The 18,957-nt window shown below is 32.3% G+C and overlaps 1 protein-coding gene across 1 annotated transcript; it reads right to left on the bottom strand.

Moving 5' to 3' along the window:
* Window positions 1-538: 538 nt before the first annotated feature.
* On the bottom strand, window positions 539-15,278 carry LOC106073364 (pseudouridylate synthase TRUB2, mitochondrial-like). The gene is made up of 10 exons (XM_056042579.1): window positions 15,182-15,278; window positions 9,192-9,344; window positions 8,119-8,250; window positions 7,753-7,833; window positions 7,552-7,616; window positions 7,233-7,314; window positions 3,739-3,811; window positions 2,664-2,803; window positions 1,273-1,705; window positions 539-785 (listed from the first exon to the last, which is right to left on the bottom strand). Exons 2-10 carry the CDS (start codon window positions 9,313-9,315, stop codon window positions 539-541), a joined length of 1,377 nt encoding a protein of 458 aa, XP_055898554.1. The 5' UTR covers window positions 9,316-9,344; window positions 15,182-15,278.
* Between the last annotated feature and the right edge of the window lie 3,679 nt (window positions 15,279-18,957).

Raw genomic sequence — 18,957 nt, 5'->3', positions numbered from 1 at the left:
CAAATATGTTTAAAAATATTTGAAATGAAAATGATTTTTTTTAAATTATGATTTAAGTTTAGAAATATCTCACTCCAAGACTTTTTTATAAAAAAAAAATAATTCACAAATCTTTATGAAATAAGCTGCAATATTCCTTAGGCATCAACAAAGGCTGTATAGTTTAAAAAAATACCCAACTGCCTACCTAGTTGTTTTTTTTTTAAATAGCATACCAGAAACAAGGTTATAGTGCTGCAGACACATCACAGTCAAAAACACTCATTGCTATAGTTTTATTGGCTAATAAGAATGAGGTGCTGTATTTTAAACTTATGAAAGGGTTAAAAAATGTAATATTTTAAAAGTTGTTTTCTGACCCTGTTGTATGCACTCTGGACTGTCGTCAAGATCTAATTAGTGTGGTAGGCCAGTGTTGTGTCGGATAGGCAATCCTAGAGTGGAAACATGTTTGTACTGCTTGTGAAACTACAAGCTGTGGATCAGTTGATTAGTAGTTCTTTCTATAATTTGTATATTATATCCCGCCAGTATCGTATCAGTAGTAATTACCATAAACAGATGGAAGAGCAATGTGATAAAGGCATCCAGCAATAAATCCATTATAGTTCAAGGCGAGGTGCTGGAAGAGGTGGAAAGTTTCACCCATCTTGGCTTTATCCTGAACAACTATGGAGGAACAGATGCAGATGTCAAAACCTGCATTGGTAAAGCTCAAGCAGCCTTCCATCAGCTGAAGAACACCTGGGATCCAGGCAAATAAGCACCACCACCAAGAATAGGCTCTTCAACGCCATTGTTAAGGCAATATTACTTTATAGAGCAGACACCTTGAGAACCAACATCACCTACATAAAAAAAATACATCAGTACCTGCTTCAATAAGATTCAATGACCAGACATGATCTTGAATGAGGAACTGTCAGATACGCAGCAGCCTATCTACTTCAGAGATGGATAGCAGCACCTTTCACAAGCCTGCATCCAACATTACAAGGCATAACCTCACCAAGAAACCCCAAGGAAAGAGGAAGTGGAGATGGCCCAGAACTACATGGCGCCATGATTTGGAAGTAGATGGGCAATACATTTTACTGATATAATACAATACATTTTTTTAGTATTAGATTAACATTGACAATTACAAAGTTGTAAAAATTTGTTTAATTAATTTATTTTTGCATGTTTATCACAAACATTTGAAGACAAAAAAATAACAATACAAAATGCATCACATACATGTACAAAGAACATAAAAAGTTCACCCATTACGGTGGTTTTGACAATTTTGTGTCACTGGGGTCTCTGTTTTGTGAAGGCATTCTTTTGGACAAACAAGTTTTACTATCTACAATTAATTCCTTTTCATTGCTTTTTGCAAAATCATCTGTTACCTCCTCACCAATTAGATGTTGATCGCCTTTTGAATGCCCAATATACTGATGTGATGGTGGAGGAAGTTGAACACGCTCAGCAAGATGACCAATCAAGAGGCGTTCTGGTGTAAGCAGTTCATTGTTGCTTTCTATGTTGTCTATGATGTTGTCCAGGTGCCACTGCTGACGTACAAGAGCTCTTTGTAGATCAAAAGTCCCATACCTTATCCGCCTGATGGCAGTGCAAACTGCTGTTGTCTTTAATTTTATGGCAAGTTGATGAATAAATTGTCTTAGAAACAGGCAGGATTCATTGATGCTGTGAATTTCTGAGGGGTTGAAAAAAAATTCATACATATATTATGATTCAAAGATGCAGTGATACATAATAATATTAACTTATATTGTACCTTTCTTTGGTTTGAAACAATATTTTTTTTTAAAATCTAATATAAACAATAAAAAAAACACACAACACAAATGTTAAGATCATGGCCAAAGGTCTAGATACAGCATGTTGAGATGAAAAGTAAGCATAGAGTGGGGTGCCTAGGCAGCAGTAAGAACTTAGCTACTGAACCAAGGGTTTAAGTTCCAATCCTAATGAAGGCTCGAAGCTCTGAATTTGAAGATGCTTCAGAGATAATTTTTAAAATTGTACTTCTAGGGGAAAGTAAAGACGGTTGGTTGTTTACAGCTGCAATAACTAATAGTGAAAAAAAAAACAACAACAGCAGGTTAATTTAACATGGACTTGTAGGTCTATTGGGATATTAACATCAGAATTATCAAGAAAAGTATTTGGCATAAGCTCTACAGTGAATTTCCTAGCTGGGCTGACCAAGAATCATTCAGGTGAAGTGCTCTATCCTTGAACTTCCAAATATTAGATTTTACACGAACTCCAGGAGCAGCTTTTCTTTAAGGTGTATTTTTAAATGGATAACAAAATGTTTGATTTCACATTTATAATCTGCCTTCATTCAGCACACTCTATTGAGTATCAAGGTAAATTTTGTAGTGTAAATTACACATTTAACAATACCATTAACTATCATAGCTTAGTCAAATACAATACAGATTCAATTGTCTTAGTACCAGTAGGTGGATTGAATTTTACTATCTTTGACATTTAGCATGTTTTGTTACCAAAAGGAAGTCTTTGACAGACAGACCAATAATATGAGATCCAAAAACTATATTTGTCAAAAAGCATGTTAGTTGAAGAATAAAGTAATAATGTGTTCAGCATGTCGAATAGAAATAAACTAATAAAACTATACTAACCTAATGTGAAATCTGGAGGCTGGAAGTCTATACATTTAATACTATACAAAACAGGGGAAGTTTTTCTTTCAGCAGGTCTAATAATGCCAGAAGAAGCCATTTCATATGCTTCCTGGCTGTCTGGATTCACTCCACTTAATCTGTAAGTATAATATGATAATGAAGTAATATAAATTATCTATGACCATGGGAAATTTCAGACCTAGTTCTAAATTATAAATATAATAAAATTAATTTAATTATTATTTGTCTATAGCTTTAAAAATTGTACAGGCCACTAAATATTAGCAATAAGAAAATTTATATTTCATTTCATTTTAAAAAAAGTCAACAATTATTAATTGTCCAAAATATTCAAATATCAAAGACCAAAATATTCAGTTTTAGATTTATTACTACTTTTTCAACGCTATTGAAGATCAGTCATTTAAAAATATGAATATGGTTCTAAAATAATTCTTCAACTAATTTGACATGAAATAAAAAGTGTAATTGACTGAGATACAAAAACATATTTATTTGATATTCTTTTATGTATTTCCATAAAAAGAACTTCATTCTGAATGTTTAAAGGAGAAACAAATCAATGTAAAACTTGATGACCAGTACTTAAAGTCATTAAAGGAGTTATTCAGTGTCTGCTGGAATATTTACTAAGACCAGTCATGATACATCTTCAGGATGAGTTGCTAAAAAATTTCTTATGCTTGATTTAATTAATTGCATATGACTGAAAAAGTAATTCATACATCCATGTCTAACCAAACAAAACATGATACGGTTCGTATATTGAGTATGATGTAGACTGTATTTGTCATTCAGATTTAACCAAAAAAATTGTCTCAAGACAATGGAATCACTAAGCAATTCATTCAATTTTATTTGATGTTTAACCAAGTCACCATCTGCAGAATTTGTGCAAAAGACATTGAAAACATTTTCTGAAATCGTGTGGAAAATTCCATTTAAATCTTTTTGAGTTTTCCCCAAAACAATTTACAGTTTATGTAGTAAAATTATGTTCAGAACTTAAGCCTCAAATTTTGTTTGTTCATTTGTAGTTTAAAAGTATTACCTGTACATTTCTCTAGTGTGTGCAGCTTGCGCAGCTGCACAAACTTTCTCTAGCTTGGCTGTAGTCACATGCTCTGAAAAAAAGAAATGTATTTAGCAATCAATAACTTGTTTGTATTAAATTATTTTTTCCAACAGACTAAGGGACAGAACAGAACTAACATTAGAGATTCTTATAATACAGACGTTACTTAAAAAAAGAAGATGATTACATCCTACGCATCATGCATTTAGTCATGCATATTAACCAATGACCTAAATTCTGCCAAGTCACTGGTTTTCCTGGATAGCTCAGGCAACCCATTCCATGCTCTAATAGCGCTAGGGAAGAAAGAGCATTTGTACAAATTTGTCCTAGCATATGGAACAAGGAATGTGCCTTTATCTTTGTGTCTTTCTGAGTATTTTATTAAATTTTGTTTTTGTATTTGAAGATTACGGTTCAGTGTTTTATGTATAATTGCTACTTTACTTTACTATCCTGAAGGCTTTCTAAATTTAGTGATTTTCTAAAGGTGTTACTCTAGTCAAATGTGAATATGCGTTTCTCACTGCTCTATTCTGTGTCTGTTCCAGTTTCTAAATGTTTTCTTGAGTTGAGGGGTCTCAAACAGAGGATGCATATTCTATTATTGGCCTAACCAAGGTTAAATAACATTTTAGTTTTATGTTCTTATTGTTTTATAGAAATTTCTTTTAATAAACCCTAATGCTTTGTTTCATTTTTCGATACATCAATATGGATCGTGTTTCAAATCAGGAACTTTGAAACTGGACAATACACAAAGTATCAATCCTTTTTTGACACAGTAGACCAAGTTGGATTGGCTATGTCACCCGCATGCCAGATGAAAGAATTCCTGAGAACATCCTGTATGCTGAGCTTGTGGAGATCCAAGAAACGCACAAGATTTACCAACAGAGATGTCTGTAAGTAAACTGCATGTATAAAGAATAATTTTGAGAAAATTGAGCAGGATGGACAACAAAACAAACTGAGCGTGCTGGTACGAACCTCGCCGATATCGAAAGAAATGAAGTTGCCATAAAGAAGGGGATGCAAAAGAAAGCAGCCCTGTTAGATAGCCATAAAACAGGAGCATTCAGATGCACGAACAATGGCAAACAGTGGCTAACTTTGCCTCGTCGGAATCAGCTTACTTAGTAACATCCGATCGTTCGTGGATTCAAATCATTGACCTGAAAAACTAGGGGCCTTCGATGGAAAGTTTTACCCAATTTTCCAGACTTTTTCTAGTCTGAAATCTGAATTTTGAAAATTCCAGACTTTTTCCAGACCGCGTACAAACCCTGTGAAAAACAGAACCATCCAAACCCGATTCGAAGGTGCCATCTCTAGTAAAAAAAAGTTTGGAAGAAGGACTACCACAAGGTTCAGCCCTTAGCTGCACTCTCTTTCTAATCTTCATTAATGACCTCCCGGAACTCATTTCGGTCAATAAGGCACTTTACGCAGATGACCTTTTAATTTAGAGAAATATCCAGTGCTGACTAGATCCAAACTAAATAGAGCCCTCACAGTTATGTCCACGTATTCAAAATTATGGAAAATGGAAATAAACAAAGAAAAGTCAGTTTATTCAATCTTTAGCCACAGCAACAAAACAACAAAAAGAAACTTCATCCTAAAAATAGACTCACAGCCAATAAATAAAGAAGAAAATCCAACATATCTTGGTGTAAAATTAGACACAAAACTGTCTCTTAAACACTTTATAGCAGATTTAAAAGAAAAGATTAAACATAATAAAACACCTAGCAGGAACATCCTGGGGAGCTGAAAAGAAAACCTTAAGACAGTTATACACTGGATACGTCAGATCTATAATGGATAACTGTCTCTCCATACAAGTAGCCGCCAAAAAAAAACTATCAATCATCATTAGACACAATCCGAAACCAAGCCAAGGTCAATGTTAGACAACATTCACAAAGAGGAGTGGCTCTACCAATGGGAACAGGAAACACAAGGCAGAGCGATGCACAAAGAAATGACTATGCCTAACAAACTGGACAGAATCAACTTCCTCCCCCGCAAAGAACAATCTACAATTTTCCAACTAAGAACAGGACACACACCTATATTAAATTATCATCTGAACAAAATAAACTCCACACAACTCCCCCTTTGCAGACACTGCACCCACCCTTATGAAACAGTAAACCATATCCTCTTTGAATGCGCCTTCCTAATCCACCTAAGGCAGACCCTTATTCCACTACAGCCCAAAATAACCAACACCCTGTACAGCAGTGCTGCACACTGAAGAAAACAGCACACTTTTTTTTCTTGGCACAGTCTGCAAGAGCTCACAGCTCAGCAGCAATAAAGCTGGCAAGAAGAAGTAGAGTCCAGAAGAAGTCCAGGTCATTGACACACTGGGATTTTAAAACATACTGTCATTAGTTATATGATCTAGAATAATCTAAATATATGACTCAATATATTGCTTACTATTAGTTTAGATTAGATATACATGTCTTGAAATATCTAGATTTAAGTCAATTATCTACTAATCTTGTCTAAATCTAGGTGCTAATCCATAAATTTTGTTTAGCTTCTAGGAGATTTGTGACCATTAAATGTTCTCATAATCTTCAATTGTCAATGAAATCTTTTTATCTAGATCTAGATTCTACAGATCCATTGATCTCTATGTACTCAAGATCAGCATAAGATTTAGACTTAGCTTTTAGATAGTTTTTGTCTCACTAATTCTTCTAGGATCTAGATTTAGACTTAGGTCTAGAACTATATCCTATCAATTCAATAGATCTAGATCTATATAGAGTCTAGACCTTAGCTAGTTCAAGATGTGCAAAGGCAAAGCGCATACTAAGGCATGATACTGATAGACAAAATTATGAGCTGCCATAGCCGACCCAGCTGCAGGGCACACCACTCACCACACATTCAGGCAACCATTCAAGGTCTAATTTAGATCTAGATCAAAAGTATTGAAACTAAAGAATCTAGATCTAGATTCAGGCACCTTATCTAGATCTATCTAGAATGATTCAAATCATTGAAGATCTAGATCAAAACTTTTAGACCTAGATTCTAGGTCTGGAGTAAAATTCTAGAGTCTTTAGGGAAAACAAGATGGTTTTAAATTAGAACTAGATCTATGCAGATCTAAATAGACAAATCTCAGATCTAAGCATGTAGGTACAAAACAAATCAAGAATTAGTTTACAATTTTCTAAAAATGGAAAAATAATAATGAAAAAATTTTTTTTTGAGTTTTTTTGTCAGAGAAATATAGAGGAAAATATCAAAATTTTAGGAATGCCAAAATTTTTCTGAAAATTCGCATTACTGGAATTAGAAATATAATGTTCTAAGTGAGTAATACTATTGAGTGTTGACACGTTTTAATATAATAGTATAAAACTGCAATGAATTGATTGGGTATTATGAGCTCCCTTGTCAGCAAGACCTTTCTTTCATCTATGTAGTAAGGTAAAACATACTGAAACTCGTTCGCTGAAGTATCCGCCCTTTTGGAGAAAAGTTATGTGTGGCCCAACCAAATCTTCCTTTCACATGGTAGACCTAATAGCATGAAATAGATACAAAAGATTCAATTTTTTTCTTCTACGTTAACATACACAATGAATTTCAGTTGTTTAATAATGCTTTCAGAGCACTGTTTAAAAGATAAAAAAATACATTCAAGCAAATATTTTTTCAAGAAAAAAACATAAAATAGGACAAGATTTAATAATGCATTTCTATTTAGGATTTGAATAATCTGATATAAAAAAAAAACTCATTAAATTTACAACTTACTCTTAGATATTTTGACATTGCAATCATTTCCACACTTTCACGGCCAAACATGCCAAGCCCCAAAACTAAAAATTAGTATTGAGAAAAAATAAAATAAAAAAACAAAGTACCACTGGAACAAATTTTAAACACAATAACTTTATAATTTCTAATAAAATCAGAAACAAAAAAGTAATAACTCTATGGACTTAAAGCATTTACCTAATACACCACTAGAGTGCTTTGAAATACCATCAACAAAATGTATTTTAATATCACTTTCCTCATAGCGATCACCTAAAACTGAAACATTTAACATTTGCATAAACAAACTTTCAAAAGAAATATTAAATACTTATTAAAAAAATAGGAGGATAATGTATTCATGACCTGAGTGATAAGAAAAATAAAAAAAAAACAGAAAAGATTTCTGTTAATCAATTTGTATATTCTATGACAAGATAGAAACATACCTGATTGATACTATAAAAATAAATTTTGTGAGTATTACAGGTCTGATCCTATGAAGTCTTATGTGATTCAAATACGACTTCTATTAAAAAAGTAACAAACATCCATTGATCTTACCCAACCTGTGTTCGGACCAATCTTCAATTCCGCTTGGATCTACTTTTAGTGATAAAGATTTCTCTTGCAAGTTCTCTTTTACTTTAGAAGGCATCAGTATTTCATGTTGATAACATGGAAGAGCATTCAGATCTAAATATTTGATGAAACGGTTAAATCAGAAAAATAAACTAGTGGAAAGATAGATACAAGAGTAACAATTAGAATAAATTACCTTCTGAATAGTTTTTACATAACAGCTATGCTTACTACTTACACCATTATGCAACTTTAAAAAGTCAAAACAAAACTCCACCCACCCCATATTTTTTTCAAGTGAAAATAGAAGACTATTTGTTTTTTCTTCAAAACCCTTTAGAGCTGCTCATGTAATCTGCTGAGCTGTGAAGGATAACATTTGGCACTTAAAGATCAGTTTGGCTGTAAGTTTATTATTACTGGCAAATGTGAGAACCCCTGGTAGTTACTGACTTATGAAAAAAGGTAACTGGTGAACTCTTTATGAGAACATTAAGATATCATTTGATTCATTAAGTTCTCATATCTATGTGAGAATGGGGCTTTGTAGTACTAGGCAACATAGTATTGTAAAAGTGATTTTTTTTTCAATTAGTATCAGAAATATTGTGCTACTGAAAGTTGGAGATAAAAGCAGAAGTATGGAAACAATATGGCTGTCTTCTGTCTCAACAGAAAGTAGTCATTTTGACAAGCCTTTCTGAGATCTTAATTATAAATATATCAGGGATTGATGACCAGGCAGCACAACAACCAATAATGGTTTCCCCATAAGGTGGTTGCTAAAAAGGATAATATAATTATATATATATATATATAATTATATAATTTATATATTATAAAGAGCATGCAGTCTCCTATAACTCTATACCAAAAGTAAAACTTTTTCTGATTACAAACAAAACTGTTATTGAAGTTTAAAGATAACAGGGTAGAATGTACACATGTGAAAAATGAACAATTCTGTCAGAACATGGAAAATAATTGCGGAGATAAAGAGTTAAAAGTGCTTTTTTAAAAATGCAAGCAAATAGCTATTTTTCTTGCATATTTACCTTTACAGAGACGACTTTTTAGAGACTCCACAACCATATGAACAGGAGTTTGATCGGGCTTGTAGATGCACAACACACCATTAAGTAATTTGTAGGCAGTTGGTGCCCAGTTAAAACGTGACATTTTTATAGATTTTATAGTAAAATAGAAATCTGAAATATAAATCAGAAAGATGTTTTCAAATTCTGCAATTCATTTTACTTAATTCAGGTCACTGTGATTGTGACTTCCACAATGTCTAACTGTTGATTTATGTTGGCAAGATTGATTGAGTGTTAGATGTTTTTTTTTCAATTAATATTATTCTTTCAATAAATCATAATAAGCCACTAGATCTTGTGTAGTCTAGGCTGTATAATGATAGTCATGATGACATTATTTATTACCCACATTCCAGGTCATCTCTCACCTGTGACCTACTTTTCTATTCTAAAGGTGTATCCTAACGTTACTTTAAAAGTAAATAAATAAAATTATAAACAACATAAAATTAACAAAATAATTTTAAAAATCTTTCATTTCAATGTCTATCATAATAAAGAGTCTAGATCTAGATCAGGTTTTGACTAGATCTAGGCATTAAAATTCTTTCAGCTGATCAGGCTCACTCATTTGCCCATTTATTCTCTAACTAAACATAAAAAAAAAATCAAAAGCAACTTGTTCTTTCAATAAAAAATCATTAATAATGTTGATGTCCAAGGCAGAACTGGACACAACAGAATGAGAAAAAATATGTTGTGAAAGCTAACAGTTGGGACTAGCAAAACTTTACCCTTGTGGAGCATCACCAGAGAATGCCCACCATGTCCTTCAAAGATGCATATTATATTATATTCTATTCTATCAAGAGGCTCAAACAAGATTCTGGCCCCAAAACCCCCAAAATAGAAGAAAAACTATTCTACTTGATCTGTAAACCACTGCATGGTTCATCTCAGATTTATGGGATTACTGATCTGAACCCTCCAACATAAAAAATTAGAAGAAAATGTTCAAGGCAGGTTGTTCAAATATTTGTAAGAAAGTCATAATACAAGTTCAAACACCCAATTACCTTTTTTTATTTTGCACTCAGTGTGACAAATTGTCCTATGAATCTGACGAAATAAACATAAACTTTAAAATATAACTAATTTAGACTCATTAGCATCTACTCTAGACTGAGCTAGTCAAAAAATTATATATTATAATACTGTGATTTTTTTTGAGATGGTACGAACGGGTACAGCATACCGGCACCTTTTCCAATGTGATGAATGTGGGGAAAAAATTAATCTATACTTTTCTAAAATTTTCTTGCATTCTAATGACGTTGTTATTATTATTTTTTTACAAAAAAGCACTAGAGTAACTTACGTGTATCGAACACCTACATGTTAAGGTACTTATCGGACACCACACTGTATTTTAAAAAATTTTCCTTTATTTCAATGATTATGACGAAACTAGTCCATTCCTATTGTGTATCGTCCATTTCTTTATAGTTAAGTTTTATTTAGTTTCATTTTCACCCGAGGATAATTTTTTTTACTTATATTCAAAGTGCATTGGTAATATTGGTATCAAAACATCACTTTTTTTAAAACCCATTGGGAAGAGTGAAGTGAGTCTCGGGTTAAGGGTATTTTTTAATGATGCAAAAGCTAAACAAAACCTATATAATATGATTCTAATTAGGCTGAGAAATATTTGCAACTATTTGTTGAAAGTGTCCCTTGCTACCCAAACACGAAAATTGAGGTTTAAATAGGGGGTGTTCGATAGTTTTTTAAAATTTTTTATAAGCAATCTCAGCTTCGCAAATTTCGAACACAATTTTAATGTTAAAAATAAACATCAAAGGGATATAACCCAAAGAAGACAAAATATATTTAAATTAAATAGATTTACATCGATATGCACTAATTGTACCCATTTTAAAAGTTTGATTTTATGACACATATAGTTTGATGCTATTAAGTTTTGATGGTGGTAGGAGAAAGAAAGTAAAACATATCCAGTTGTGTTTTTTTTTTTTAGATGCCCCATTCTATTAACTTCTGAATTATATTTTATAAACCAATACCTAGCGCATGTGCTTGATGTGAAGAGATATTAATAAAACGAAAGGGGGAGGTATAGAATGTAGATATGGTATTTTGAAATAAAAATGTCTTTGGCAGGTAAAACAAAAAAAAGGGGGGGGGGAGAGAGGAACAGTCAAGACACTGTATCAAGAGATCATCAATAATTGATCGACCATTAAAATGTGACGGGTCTATAAAATTATATATATATATTTTTTTTTTTGCCAGAAAGTATGATAAAACTCATAATGCACTACAAAGACACTCCTTTGAAACATCACAAATACACAAAATAATAACAATAACACATTTAACCGCTCTCTTATTCTGCCTACACCCCCTTACCCGCGCTTTCTTCTTACACAATTCCACTCTCCAACATTCACACTTTTTCAGTGCAAAGTAACAATTTAAATTTCAAGACTCAATCTAAACGCAGCCACCAGACTAACACACAACAAAAAAACAAAAAAATGGTCAGTGATAGCGCAACACACAGGTGTAAACCAGGCCATCAACACAGCCCCAAAACATTGTTCAAGTTGTAGTAAGAACAATGTTGAGGGGAAAGGGGGAGGAGCCATCAGTCGAGTACCTACGGTCAAGCTGCTAATTAGGTCACAAACACTAGGCATGATAGATACGTATTATATATAGATATGTTGTTTGTGTGTGTGTGACAAATACTAAACGTGATCTAAAATATGTTGTTTTTTTGGTCAACCAGGTGGTTTAGGGAGGGCGGATCTATCTACATCTATAGATAACACAGCTTCGATAGAAAAATATCTAGCACTGACTTTTGGGCTGTTACATAAACTGAGCGTGCTAGATCGGCGGCTAGCCGCGTATGTTTTGTTTTTAGGTCAACCACGTAAACTGTTGTGTCCTGCAATGGCTTGGGGTGGGCAGGATTATCTATTCAAGTCTAGAGTTAGAGATTACCCTAGAATTTAGATTATAAAATAAATAATAAAAATTAAATATATATATTATCTAGTTCTAGACTCTCTATATATTATATTATATAGATCTATCTCTACACTAGATCTAAATCTATACTCGGTAGATCTAGATATACTATTATAGTGACTATAGTCTAGTATAGATAGTCTATAGTTTAGATTATTATTATTATTATAAAATAAATTAGGTACTTTGACATCCCTATTCTACTGACCTATATACTGCTAGACTAGCTGCTATATAGTTTTGAAACACCATGGCTAGACTTCCAAAACCATGATGTTAGTTGATTGATTGTTGTTTTTACATTTGCTTCATGTTTTAAAAACCCTCATGCTAATCTTAAAGGAGGATTCTTAAGCTTTTGAATGATACCACATTGTCAACAAATGAAAGTCATGTTTAGTTAGAAAATTTACAGTAAACTCATAGGTAAGAATGATTTTGCATTTAATATAATTTTTAAGCAAGCTTGGAATTTTTTTTATATTGAATTTATACCTAGATTTATGCTTAAAGTTTGTTATTTCATTATTTTTTAATGAAATTTTGTCCTCCAAAATTAAAAAAACTTCCCCTAACATGCTATAAATGATGCCAAATTAGGCTATTTTTCGAAATGGGTAAGTGGAAAAATTATAACTAACTACCATAACAATCTATGACTATAGTATTAAAATCAATATTTTTATTATAGAGTAGTGTTAGAAATCTTTTTTTCTATACTTAGGTACACAAAATATAAAAGGAAATCAGCTAATTAAGGCAAGTTTGGGCCCATCCTGACGATGTTAAATGAAGTCACTCCATGATGCTGCGACATGTGGCGCCAGACATTAATAATTCTCATGGATAATATGAAGTATAAATGATTTTTATGCATTGTTTAACAGCTTATCTTTGATCAACCTAGTGGAGAGAATGCTATCAAGGTGTTATTTAACATTATATTTATAAAAATTATAAAGCTGAGGAAGTTTCTACCAAACGGCATTCTAGAAAAAGGATCGAAGTCAATTTTCAAACAATTGGATTAGCTGTGAATGAATGTTAGCTGCATGTGAGATGAAACATTCAAATTAAAAATCATATAATGGTGTAGCTGTGTTCCTAATTTCAAGCTTCTATCTATTATGGTTATAAAGTTATGATGAGATAAAGAAGAAAATTCATTTTTTCGATCACAGCTTTTTGGACATTTTCTATACTATAGTATAGACTATACACTATAGTATTAGTATAGTGTCAATAGTCCATTTTTCTACACATAAAATGGCATAACTTTGCTCCTATATAACATAGAAAGATAAATGTGGTATCATTGTAACCCTCTCAGCAAGCTCTACATAACTAAATAGCTTCTGTTCATATATAGTAGCTTCTTATATTAGGCACAGCTCATCAAATTCTCCTTTTAGAAACACGTCGCTTTTTTTGTTTATAATTAATTTGTTTTTATGTTTGGAGCTAAAAACGATGTTTCGGGACAGTGCATGTCCAATTTAAGATAAGTTCCTGTATTTTTGTTCCGCTTTTCCAAAGCAGATGGCAGTTTTTTAGATTCTCGTTAACCAAGTATGTAAAGCTATTGTTTAAACCTCCCCCGGCAATTCATACCCATATAAGGGATGAAGGCTATATTATGAGCCTGTTTGATCGTAGGCTGGTGGATCTATCAAAATAAGCTTCCAAACATCTTTAGAAAGACATTCCAATCACATTCATACTGTTAGCTGTTAAATAAAATTAAAAAAGGAGGTGTTTCAATGAATAATAATGAATTAAACACATTCTCCTATAGTGCACAAGGCAAAATCGTAATAAGAAATATTATTGGGATTAATAAATCTATGATTTTTTCAATAAATAAATGTGACCTAGATCGAGATATCTAGAATATATAATTTATGAATGAAAGAAAAAGTGCGGGCTGCTAATTTGAAGCCAGAGACCATGCCCACTGCAGGTGATCACGCCAGGCGAGCGCTGGTGGTGAGGAGAGGTATACACTAAGCGTGTAGTGTCACAACCTATCATACAGGCAGTGGAGGGAAGGGGGAGAGAGTCATGAAAAGAATTATAAGCATCTATGGGAGGGAGGGGATGTAACAAACCGAACATCCAAATTATGAAAAGAAGAGGGTCCTTGGATGGGAATTAAAAGAAAGAGACAGAGAATACATGTAGCCTAGTTGAAAATATCATGTTTGTTCAATTATAATAATTAATTTATAGATCTATAATTATATAGATTTATTTCTGTTTCTACACATAGATTATATAGGTAGGCATATATATATATATATATATATATATATATATATATATATATAGAGAGAGAGAGAGAGAGAGAGAGAGAGAGGCAATATACTATAAATACATATTGCAGAAGTGAATCTACTTCTTTTAATACAATCTAAATAATTTTTAATTAACACAGATATAATTTATTAGCAATAACATAGTGGTGTTTCTTAACGGTGCTCGATGTGTGCTGAAGGAGAAAGCACAAAACTGCGTTTATTATAGGAGCATGAAGTGACCTGATATATTTTAAAATAAAATCTTGACTATGAGTGGTAATTCAAAGAAACACAGCTATTTTTATAGTCCTTTAGTTGCAGAATAAGAATCTGCTTTCAGTTTTTTTGTAAGTTAAACCGTCACCAAATAAAAAAATAAAATAAAAATTTGACCTAGTTCCCGAATACGGTGTGCCTAATATAAGAATCTACTATATATTTATTTTGTTTTTTTTGTCAAAGTACCTAAATAAATAATAAAAATATATATAATTTTTATAATATTATCTGGTTCTAGACTCTATATAGATCTAGATCTATATTATATTATATTGATCTATCTCTACACTAAATCTAAACTCGGTAGATCTAGATATAGTGACTATAGTCTAGTATAGTCTATAGTTTAAAGTTTAAATCTTAATTATCTACCACAAAATCGCCCTTGTTCAAGTTGTTATGTAGGCTGACATTTTGTTTTTTAAAAATACGAAATGTTTCCTGAAGATTCTAGATCACTGACGTATACATATACATTTATTATATATTTGATCTAGGACAAATGGGTCTATTCTGATGCGGTTACTAAAAATATTGGTAATATAGTGAAGATGTAGGCTACATGTAGTATATGGATCGAGGGGTAATTGCCCAATAATTATTTATAGACTAGCAGGTTATTAAAGTAGTTATAGATCTTTTTTAGTAAAAAAAATGAAGAAGCTAACAGCTAATGAATTGATCTCAAAATTGTTGACACATGAGTGCACAAGCGATGATTTCAAAGTCTGCATTATGCCCGGGAATGTAAAATAAAAATAAATAAAAACTGATTATCTTGAACAGCCTTGAATATATGAACACATAGAACTATTCGTGAACTTTATGAAGAACTAGGTTGTCAAAAGTTTTTTTTTCTATGGTCCTATATGATTGAATCATTGGGCTTACATCAGAAGATATGAAGGAATCGATGCAGTAAACAACAGCGTAAAAGCCGTACATTTTCACAGCTTATTAGGCGTATGATTGCCAAACCAAAAATATTTTTAAAAAAAAATAAAGGAAGGTCATGAAGTATTCCTTTTGCCGGACGTTAAGAAAACATTAAAACCTGGGCTTGAAAATAATGTTAAGTTATTATGGAACAAAACAGGCGAAGGATATAATTAATGTGTACTACTCCTTTTGCGGGACATATCTGATAACTCTATAGGCATACCCATAAATAGCAAATTTAGGTGATTTTAAAAAATAAGATTATGGTGTTAGCTATATATATATTCAAGACTATTCAAAGAAACCCGTTACTCAGAGCTACTCAAGATCTTGTTGTTTTTGTTGCTGTTGTTGTTGTTGTTTTTTTTACATATAACAAAAACGAAATTGTTCAAATGGTGTTGGGACAAAGAAAAACATGACATAAAAAGAAACAGCTTAATTAGTCACTCGACATTCTACTAGAAGTTTACATTCCATCAAGAAACGATGACTTACTTAAAGAATGTGTCGTTTTTAACTTAATTACTTTCTAAAATTGTGATATAAGAACGCTTATTACAGTAGCTTTTGTCGCGTTACTGTTTCTCACTTAAAATGTGTTAATAAACTTTTAAATGTTCAATTGTTTATGGAACAGTTTAAATCCAAACACTATAACTGTATGATGTAGAATAAACATTTTAAGTGTTGTCTATATAATTTGAAACATAATTATTTATTTAAAACATTTTGAAGATGAGAAGCAGAAATAAACAAAACACGTACACTTGTCAGTTATTTAACAAACACATGTTTTGAAACATTTATCACAAAGACAAAATGATAGGATGTATCATGTAATTTATTTGGATTTGTATAGTCTAACTCTAAACATTAATAATGAGGGTTTTTTTTCATTTGTGGACATAATGCTTACACTTTTTTTTTAAATTAATGTGCATTGGGTATAAGAGAGAATTCTTCTCATAGAGCACTACTCCTTTTGCTATTTGAGCATGGAAAGGGTTGCCTGAGCTAGCCAGAAAAACCAGTGACTTGGCAGAATTTAAGTCATTGGTTAATATGCATGACTAAATGCATGACGCGTAGGACGTAATCATCTTCTTTTTTGAAGTAACGTCTGTATTATATAAGATAAGAAGAAGATAGTACAATCTAATGAAATGTGTATGGAAGTTCGTTTAGCCAACTTTTACAGCCTTTTATATTCTGACAGGTTTTATCAGATATATTGCAAGCGTACTAAAGTGTGCACAGTTAATGTCCTGCTCCTTTCTGTCCTTCTATAGGCGTCAAATAGAATGGTGTTGTTTGAAATGAGAAATGAGATGTATTCTTTTTTTTTTTTAGTTGTACGAGGGCTTAAAAAAAGACTCAGACGTTCATAAGTATTGGGAAAGGAAAGAGTCAAGAAGATAAAGTTCTTATAATGTGTTGGAGTTAGTTTCTTTCAGTCATTCTATCTTGAGTAGCATTTCATGTAGATTTATTTTCGTAACATTGTGAAATGTATCTTCGTCCTCATTGTCAGGTCAACATATAATATTTACCTTCACAATCTTAATATGAATGGTATCTATTTCAATTCTAGTCGGAGTATTGTTGTACTAGGGCCAAGGATTGCAAAGTGTAAGTAAGCAAAGCAAATATTTCAAACCTTGCAATTGATAAGGCAGATGATGTAAAGGCCATCTGTTTCATGGCCCGACAGTTAACGAGATTGTCATTTGACCAGCACAACGACCAATCGCCTTTACATATCCAAACTAATGTCTGGTAACCATTATTGTTGGGTAGTCTTAGGGGCATCCTTAAAAATCCAGAAATTTCTAAATTCCTGTCTTCACAAAGATTTTAACTCGAGAGTCCAAGTGCTTTAAATTATCAGCCACCATGGTTTTTTTTTTAGTGGAGAAGACGCTATTAATGTTCATAAAAGTTCCCTCACTCCTCTGAACAAAAAATACTATGACTCTTAAGTGATATAAGTGATTAGTACCTTAAAATTCCCAAATAAGTGACATGTTTGTTCCTTGTTTGAATGGGATAAAAGTTTAAAAGTAAACACATTAACACCATTTATAAAACGTTAAATTGAACTTTAATTATGTTTTTTTTTAAATTTGCTATATCAAATACAGTATACACTAATACAATTTGGATAAAAGTGTATTTATTAATAAAAAGATTTGAGTTCAACCCAAATCTCACGTATAACCCCTAAAGTCATCAAGCTTCATAGCATCCCTATGCATTCTAGACCAAAGCATAGATTATAAATTAATTAGTCTATGGCTGAAGCTATCAGAAAACAACCATTAGTCTACGCAGTCATAATTAGTTCAAAGAAATGACCGTTTTCTACTTCGTTAATATATTAGAAAAACTTCAATACAACTTTGAAAACAATGTTGGCACATTTACATATAACAAAAAACAAATTGTTCAAATGTTGTTGGGACTAAGAAACACATGACAGAAAAAGAAACAGCTTAAATTAATTAGCCACTTGTCATTAGCTGTAGGCCTATTTCAAGTTTACATTCTATCATGAAACGTTTTAAACTACTATAGTATTATAAGTTTTGTCGCGTTACTGTTTCTCGTTTAAAATGAGTTAATAAACTTTAAAGTGTTCAATATTCAATTTAACAGTTTAAATCCAAACACTATAACTGTATAATGTCGATATAAAGACTCTATTTTTAAGTGGTGTCTATATAATTCGAATCATACATAATTATTTAAAACATTTTCGAATATTATCTAGAAGCAGAAATAGACAAAACACGTACACTTGTCAGTTATTTAACAAACACATGTTTTGAAACATTTATCACAAAGATAAAATGGTAGGATGTATCATGGGCGAAGCCAGGATTTTTTTTCGGGGGGGGGGGTTGGGTTTTTTTTTTCTCCCCCCCCCCATTCCCCATATTTATATTTATGTATGTGTGTGTGTGTGTACATAATTAATCTTTATTACATTCTAACCCTTTCGAAAGACGTTTATTGTACCCTAGAATAGGTTTTTCCTGGAATTAGTGGAAATCTTGTACACTCCCCGCCCTTGCTAGCCAGGGAGTCTGGGGAAGCTCACAGTGCTCCCCCAGCGCGGGGCGAAGCCCCGCCGCCGAGCACTATTTCTGGTATTGAAAGCCAACAAAATGCATATTCTGAGGTATCTACAGCGCATTATCTTGCTA

This window comes from Biomphalaria glabrata, chromosome 9, assembly GCF_947242115.1.
Source record: "Biomphalaria glabrata chromosome 9, xgBioGlab47.1, whole genome shotgun sequence".
NCBI lineage: Eukaryota > Metazoa > Mollusca > Gastropoda > Planorbidae > Biomphalaria > Biomphalaria glabrata.
This window is presented reverse-complemented; position numbering and strand designations above follow the sequence as displayed.